This window comes from Otolemur garnettii, unplaced genomic scaffold, assembly GCF_000181295.1.
Source record: "Otolemur garnettii isolate 467f Iridium unplaced genomic scaffold, OtoGar3 scaffold00031, whole genome shotgun sequence".
NCBI classification, from domain to species: domain Eukaryota; kingdom Metazoa; phylum Chordata; class Mammalia; order Primates; family Galagidae; genus Otolemur; species Otolemur garnettii.
The window spans coordinates 3,726,923-3,734,691 of record NW_003852426.1 but is presented as its reverse complement, the minus strand read 5'-3'; the positions used below and the strand labels follow the sequence as shown (position 1 = coordinate 3,734,691).

The window sequence follows — 7,769 nt, the reverse complement described above, 5'->3', positions numbered from 1 at the left end:
GATACCAACCTGATGAGTTCCTGGCTCCCTTTAAATGCCAATGTACTCTTGCGAAGCCTGGTGAAAGTGGTGGGACTCTACGCCTTCATGCTCAACGTATCGCCTCGACTCACCCTCCTCTCTCTGCTCCATGTGCCACTCACAATAGCAGCCGAGAAGGTGTATAATGCCCGCCATCAGGTATGTGTAGACGTTAGGGAACCCTGAGGGGAGAATAAAACTTAGAGGTGGGGAGGATTCCACTTTTATAGCTAGTGGGTCTCCTAGAGAAAGATTTTCTCTTCTCAACCCTTAGTGTGGAAGGTATATTGTATGTGTATGTCACATTTTGTTTATCTAGTCATCCATCAATGGACCTGTGAGTTCACAAGGCCCCTGACCCCCTAAGGGGGAACTTGTAAGCAGATATATATGTGTGTGTGTGTGAGAGAGGGGGGTGGCATTTTTCAGGGGAGATGATAACTCTTCATCAGCTTCTCAATGTAGTCTACACAGAAGATTAAAAATGATACCTTAGGGTTGGTGCTATAGCTCAGTGAGTAGGATGACAGCCACATACACTGAAGCTGGCGGGTTCAGGCCTGGCCCAGGCCTACTAAGCAACAATGACAACTGCAACCAAAAAAGATAGCCGGGCGTTGTGGTGGGTGCCTGTAGTCTAAGGTGACCAGATGTTCTGCTTTTGACAGGACAGTCCCAATTTTTAACAATTTGTCCCACGTCCCGCAGTGTTTTAAAAAAGTCTCAATTTTTGGAAAGAATGCATGACAAGCTAGGGAACTGTGGGAGAACGCCAAGGGAATATACGATTTTCGGCTGCCATGTGGCAATTTTGCCAGGATATGAGTTTTATATTATTTTTGTTAATTTTATAATGTTAAACTTTAATAATAACAAATAATTGTTGAGTACTGATTATCGAGAACTGCTTATCAAAGTTTGCATTGTTGTAAGGCCATGCCCCCAAGACCCCGCCCACCCCCAATCGTGTCCCACTTTACCAATGTTAAAATCTGGTCACCTTACTGTAGTCCCAGCTATTTGGGAGGCTGAGGCAAAAGAATCACTTAAACCCAAGAATTAGAGGTTGCTGTGAGCTGTGATGCCACGTTACTCCACCTGATGACATAGTGAGACTCTGTTTCTTTTTTTTGAAACAGAGCCTCAAGGTGTCACCCTGGGTAGGGTGCTGTGGCATCACAGCTCACAGCAACCTCCAACTCCTGGGCTCAAGCGAGTCTCCCTCTACTTGGGAGTCTCAGTCTCCCAAGTAGCTGGAACCACGGGCGCCCACCAGAATGCCCGGCTATTTTTTGGTTGCAGTGGTCATTGTCGTTTGGTGGGCCCGGGCTGGATTTGAACCCACCACCTTAAGTATATGTGGTTGGCGCCTTAGCCACTTAAGCCACAGGTGCTGAGCCGAGACTCTGTTTCAAAAAAAAAAAAAAAAAAAAATGATTCCTTAGCAGGTTGAAGTAGAGAGATATTTTCTCTTTAAAATCATCAGAAGGAATTTGGATGGTGTGTAGGGAACGAAGGTTGTGCAGCCAGGAGGTCCAGAGTCTGAATGTCAGTACCACCTTCTCTTTTTCTTTTATTATGGTAAAATATACTTAACATCAAATTTGACATTTTGAACATTTTAGGTGTACAGTTCACTGGCATTAAGTATACTCAGATTGTGGGGCAACCATTGTCACCATCCATCTCCACAACTTTTTCATCTTCCTAGAATAAGCTCTGTACTCGTTAAACCCTCCTCACTTCCCCAGACCCTCAGCCCTGACAACCACCATTCTATTTTCTGCCTCTATGAATTTGATGACTCCAGGGATCATATATAAATAGAATCATCCAGTATTTATCTTTTTGTGACTGGCTTATTCACTTACCATAATGTCTTTAAGTTTCTTCTATGTTGTAACCTGTGCCAGAATCTCCTTCCTTTTAAGGCAGCATAATATCCCACTGTGTGTATATACCGCATTTTGCTTATCTAGCCTTTTGTTGATGGACATTTGAGTTGTTTCCACCTCTTGGCTATTGTGAATAATGCTGCTATGAACATGAATGTACAAATATCTGCTCAAGGCCATGCTTTCCATTCTTTCCAATGTATCCCCACAAGTGGAGCCACTGGATCCTATGGTAATTCTATTTAAAAAAAAAATTACCACACTGTTTTTCATACCAGCTGCAGCATTGTATATATCTCCACTGCCATTGAATAAGGTTTCTAATCTCCCCACTTCCTTGTCAACACTTATTATTATATTTGTTATTGACAATTTTAAAATTATAACCATTCTAATGATTTTGACTCACATTTCCTTAATGATTAATGATGTTGAGCATCTTTTCATGTGCTTACTGGCCATCTTTTAATCTTCGGAGGGTTGTCTTTTCAAGTCCATTGCCCTATTTTTAATAATTTGGGGTTTTTATTGGTCATTGTTGAGTTGTAGGAGTTCTTTATATATTTTGGATGTTAATCCCTTAACAGGTACATGATTTACAAATATTTTCTTGGATTTTGTGATTACTTTTTCACTCTATTGATAGTTCTTTGATGTACAGAAGTTTTTAATTTCATCTAATTGGTTGATGCCTGTGCTTTTGGAATTGCATCCAAGAAATCGTTGTGGAATCTAGCGTTATAAAGTTTTCTCCCACATTTTCCTAGGAGTTTTATAGTTTCAGCTCCTATATTTAGATCTTTGATCCATTTCCAATTACATGTCTACTTTTCTTAATGATCTGTGGCTCCTTCAGACATGGGGTGGCAGAACCACCTCACATGAAGGGTAACTCATTGGCAGGTTTCTCCTACACGACCTAACACTGAGAGCTCAGTAGTGTTTTGTTCCCTCACACCTTCACTCTTACTCCTGGAAAGAAAAGCAAGGAACAGGAAACAGAAGAGTTTGGTGTTTTTAGGTGGATGGGGAGACCCCACAGGTGGAATGAGACATGGGGGCCTGGTGTTTTCTGTATCAACCTCCTATCTTCACTGTCCCCCTTTCCAGGCAGTGCTTCGGGAGATCCAGGATGCAGTGGCCAGGGCGGGGCAGGTGGTGCGGGAGGCTGTTGGAGGGCTGCAGACGGTGCGCAGTTTCGGGGCTGAGGAGCATGAGGTCTGGCGCTACAAGGAGGCCCTGGAGCGATGCCGGCAGCTGTGGTGGCGACGAGACCTGGAGCGAGCCCTGTACCTGCTCTTAAGGAGGGTGAGATGGCTGAGTGACAGGGGGAAGAGGGCATAGAAGGGGGAGCTAATGGAATGGGGATCTCATGGCTGGTTCTTGGTCCCATAAGGCTCAGTCTCTTAGGGGCATGAAAGGGAAAGAAGGGGGGAAAGGGAAAGAAGGGGGGAAGACTTTCTCAGCCCTGTGTCTGTCTTTTCTCCTCCCAGCTGTTGCCCTTGGGCGGGCAGGTGCTGATGCTGAGCTGTGGGTTGCAGGAGATCAGGGCCCGTGAGATGACCCAGGGCGGGCTGCTCTCCTTCCTCATCTACCAGGAGGAAGTGGGAAATTATGTGCATGTGAGTGAACAGCCCCAAGGTGCCCTTTCCCCCTCTTTTTTTCTCTGGCTTTCTGGGCATGGGCTCTATTTGTTCCCCTTAACAAAACAAAACAACACAAATAATTTTGTTATGGATAATTTCAAATTTATACCAATAAAAGAAAGACAAAATATTACAAACCCACACGTACCTATCACCTACTTTCGCAGCTATTATCAACTCATGACCATCTTGTTTGATATGTATCCTGACCCATGTCCCCCATCCCTATTCTTGTGAAGCAAAACCAAGATATTGTATCATTTCATCTGTAAATATTTCAGTATGTATCTCCAATGACATAAATATCTTAAAAAAATATAACAACAAATCTATTACCACATCAAAAAATTAACAATAATTCTTAAAATCTATTAAATACAGTAATGATCAAATTTCCACTTATATGTTAAAATAGGTGTGTGTGTGTGTACATACTTGAATCAGGATCCAGATAAGATCCATACACTGTGATTGGTTGATATGTCTTTTTTTAATTTTGGTTGATATGTCTTTTAAGTATCTATATATCTATCTATCTGTCTACCTCTAAGATTTACCCTTTGCGATTTATTTATTGAAGAAATGGGCTTGTCCTTTAGAGTTTCTTGTGGTCTGGATTTTGTTGATTGAATCCCTGTGGTCTTATTTTAATATGTTTTTTGCCTCTGTATTTCCTGTTAGTTGCTAGGTAAACCCAGAAGCTTTTGGGATTCTGTTTTTTTCTCTTTTTTAGACAAGAGTATTTCCTAGATGCTTTGTTCCTGTTTCAGGAGACACACAATATGTAGGTGTCTTTCTGTGGTGGCATCAGCCACTGAAGCATGGTGCCCAGGTCCATTAAGTGAGTGGGGCTGCAGACTGGTGACACTCTGTCTTTCCTCCATTAGTTGGCTGGAACACTTCTAGGAGGGGGAGCTCCCCTCAGCCACTATTTGGTACCCAGGAGTACAGTTTGATCAGGAAAGGCAGAATGAGCATTTCATTCTTTTCCAATGTTTACTGGTTCTCAAAAATAGTTACTTCAGCTAACACTTTATTTAAAATTTTCCTAGATGTTTTATAAACATCTTTAATGTGTGGAGAACTGTGCTAGGCCCTCTGGTGGCTACAGAGATAAGTTGGGCACAGTGCCTGCTTTTAAGGAGTTCCCTGTCTAATCGAGCAAGGCAGAAGTGCGCACAGTAATACAGAACAGAAATCGCAAAGGTCTGGGGATGGAGGTACTGGGGTCTGGTGGGAGAATGGTCTTTGTATCCTTTACATTGCAAGTTGGAACACTGGGGTACTCACTTGTAAGTCCCACCAAATTGCACATTTAAGGGTTGTGAGTGTTTTTGGATAAGGCAGAGAAGTGTGGTTGTGGGGATGTGTGAGGAGTGGCAGTTGGTTTCCGGTGGAGGTGTGTCTGATTCTCTGCCTCCTTCCTGTTTTCCAGTCACTGGTGTACATGTATGGGGATATGCTAAGCAACGTGGGAGCTGCTGAGAAGGTCTTTTCTTACTTGGACCGTCAGCCAAATCTGCCCTGCCCTGGGGAACTGGCCCCCACCACTCTGCAGGGGCTGGTGGAGTTCCAGGACGTCTCCTTTGCATATCCCAACCGCCCTGACCAGCCTGTGCTCAAGGTGCCTGGGAGAGGCCACAGGGAGGGCCATGGACCCCTTACTGTCTGATGCTTGTGTGTGATCAGGCTGCACAGCCTGTAGATCATTTGCCTTTCAGAAGCTGGTTTTGCTGCTGAAGGAAGCAAAAGGGAGGGGTCCTGAGGAGAAGAGGTGGGCCCCTAACTCTTCCCTGGTTTTCTAGGGGCTGACATTCACCCTACGTCCTGGTGAGGTGACAGCGCTGGTGGGACCCAATGGGTCTGGGAAGAGCACGGTGGCTGCCCTGCTGCAGAATCTGTACCAGCCCACCGGGGGACAGGTGCTGCTGGATGAGAAGCCTGTCTGGCAATATGAGCACCGCTACCTGCACAGCCAGGTGAGTGGGGAGAGAGAAGAGGGGAGGAGAGGGATAGAGGAGCATGCACAGAGACAGAATGGAAGAAAAGAGGGAGGAAGCACCAGGGCCATCCTGGGGGAAGCAGGCCAGGAGGGAAGCAGGGTCCCTGTCACGGGGGTTTCCACACAGTCCTCTGCCTCTGTCCCCTCTGCACAGGTGGCTTCAGTTGGGCAGGAGCCTGTGTTGTTCTCTGGTTCTGTGAGGGACAACATTACCTATGGGCTGCAGAGCTGTGAGGATGATAAGGTGGCGGCTGCTGTCCAGGCTGCCCACGCAGATGACTTCATACAGGAAATGAAGGATGGAATATATACAGGTATCTTTTGCAAATTGGAAGCCTGCCCCCTCAGTACAGAGAGAAATGGAACTTATTCTTGGTGGTGTGGTGTGTCCTTTCCTGTCCTCCCACCTGCCCTCCTTCAGCCTCTCACTCAGGGGTCTTTGTCCTCAGGAAGCAATGCCGCAGTAGCGCCCCCTCCAGGTGGGCCGCACTGCTAGGCCCCGCCCCCGTAACACCTCCCACTGGGCCGCCCATCTTCTGGGAAGGTCCCAATGAAAATACCAGTTATGCACTTGTCCTTCCTTGTGGGGGAGAGTTGTCCTGGTCACATGTCTGAGGAAGGAATTGCTCTGATTTCCTCAGACATAGGGGAGAAGGGGAGCCAGCTGGCCGCAGGGCAGAAACAACGTCTGGCCATTGCCCGGGCCCTCGTGCGGAACCCCCGGGTGCTCATCCTGGATGAGGCCACCAGTGCCTTGGATGCGCAGTGTGAGCAGGCGGTGAGTGCCACGATGGGAGGAGCAGGGGACGGTGGCCTGCGGGGTCACAAGGGGAGGCCCAGCCTGGGTAGAATTGGGCGGAGCAAGACTAAGGTCACTAGTGGAAGGACGATCTGTGCCTTCCTGGGGTTGGGAAGTGGAGTGTGGAGTCCGGTGGCGTGGGGGCAGCCCCAGTCCCTCCCAGGCTGCCTCACAGCTGTCCAGTTGCAGCAGTCCGACTGAGAGAGAAGGGCAGTGGGGACTGTCATCTGCCGCCCTCTCCTACCTTCTCTTTTCCACGCCTTGTCCTGAGTCACAAGAGAAGGTGCCCAGAGGGTGTGGTGTCCATCCCACCGTTCCCTTTCTGAGGCTCTGCGATCCTCCCCTTCAGCTGCAGGACTGGAACAGCCTCGGGGACCGCACAGTGCTGCTGATCTCTCACCGGCGGGAGACGGTTCAGCGCGCCCACCGGATCCTGTTGCTCCATCAGGGCGAGCTTCGGGAGCTGGACCAGCTCAGGGAGGGGAAGGACCTCTATTCCCGCCTGGTGTGCCAGTGGCTGGAGGACTGAGGCCCCAGGACACTGGGCCTTCTGAGGGCCATCTCCAAGACCCAAAGCAGCTCCTCTTTTCAGTCTCCCTGGGTTGTGCCCTTGGGTAGTTAGTTGTCCTGAGCTGAAAGTGGGATGGAGATTTGGCGTACAAATGTGCTTTAGATGGGTGCATGGGGGCTGGAGTGGATGCTGTCTGTGTCCAGGAACCTTAGTTCCTGGGTGAATGAGCTTTGCCTGGTGCTGAGCAGTGCCTTGTGGCATGATGAATATATTTAAAATATTTTCCTTGCTACATAAACGATGGCACATTTGTGTGAAAAATTTAGACAATGTAGAGAAGTACAAAGAAGAAAAGTAAAACTACCTAGTTTTTTATTCCCTGGTGATAACTATAGTTACTTTTTGCTGGATGAGGTAACTATCCATGAGTTGCCTTTCTGTATCCTTCCCCGTTCTCACCAGTGTCTGATATTTTGGGGAATCTTGGGTGTGGAGCGGCAGAGAACAGTTCCTTAATAAAAAGCCAGTTATAGAGTTTTAATATGAGTAAGAACTAAGCCAACTTTTTTTGTTAATCACTTTTAGTCCTTATCTCTAAACCTATGAGGCTAATTATTATCCCTGTTTTACCAATGAGGAAATTCAGGCTCAAAGAGATTAGGTGACTTTCCCAAGTTTTCACAGTGGCGGATTTGGAGTTTGAATCCAGGCCTGACCCCAGAGTCCACATTCTGAACTAATGAATTAGATTGTATCTTAGATCCATAATTGCTAATCCATAATCAGATGGAGCAAAGTTCTGTCGCTTCTAGCTCTGAAGTCCCATCCCTACAGCCTGCATTCATAGTCTCAGATGCTCTCATCGGCAGAGAAGTTTCTCTGCCAGTAGTTCCAC

The 7,769-nt window shown here is 46.9% G+C and overlaps 1 protein-coding gene across 1 annotated transcript in view; it reads left to right on the top strand.

The window, feature by feature from the left end:
- LOC105886923 (antigen peptide transporter 2) overlaps nucleotides 1-7,415 on the top strand; it is a 12,272-nt gene extending 4,857 nt beyond the window's left edge. The window contains exons 4-11 of the mRNA XM_023512809.1: nucleotides 1-180; nucleotides 3,027-3,224; nucleotides 3,410-3,538; nucleotides 4,998-5,186; nucleotides 5,368-5,541; nucleotides 5,719-5,878; nucleotides 6,206-6,342; nucleotides 6,713-7,415. Coding sequence (XP_023368577.1) covers nucleotides 1-180; nucleotides 3,027-3,224; nucleotides 3,410-3,538; nucleotides 4,998-5,186; nucleotides 5,368-5,541; nucleotides 5,719-5,878; nucleotides 6,206-6,342; nucleotides 6,713-6,892 — 1,347 coding nt within the window. The 3' untranslated portion in view covers nucleotides 6,893-7,415. The remainder of the gene's footprint in view (nucleotides 181-3,026; nucleotides 3,225-3,409; nucleotides 3,539-4,997; nucleotides 5,187-5,367; nucleotides 5,542-5,718; nucleotides 5,879-6,205; nucleotides 6,343-6,712) is intronic.
- The last annotated feature ends 354 nt before the right edge of the window (nucleotides 7,416-7,769 follow it).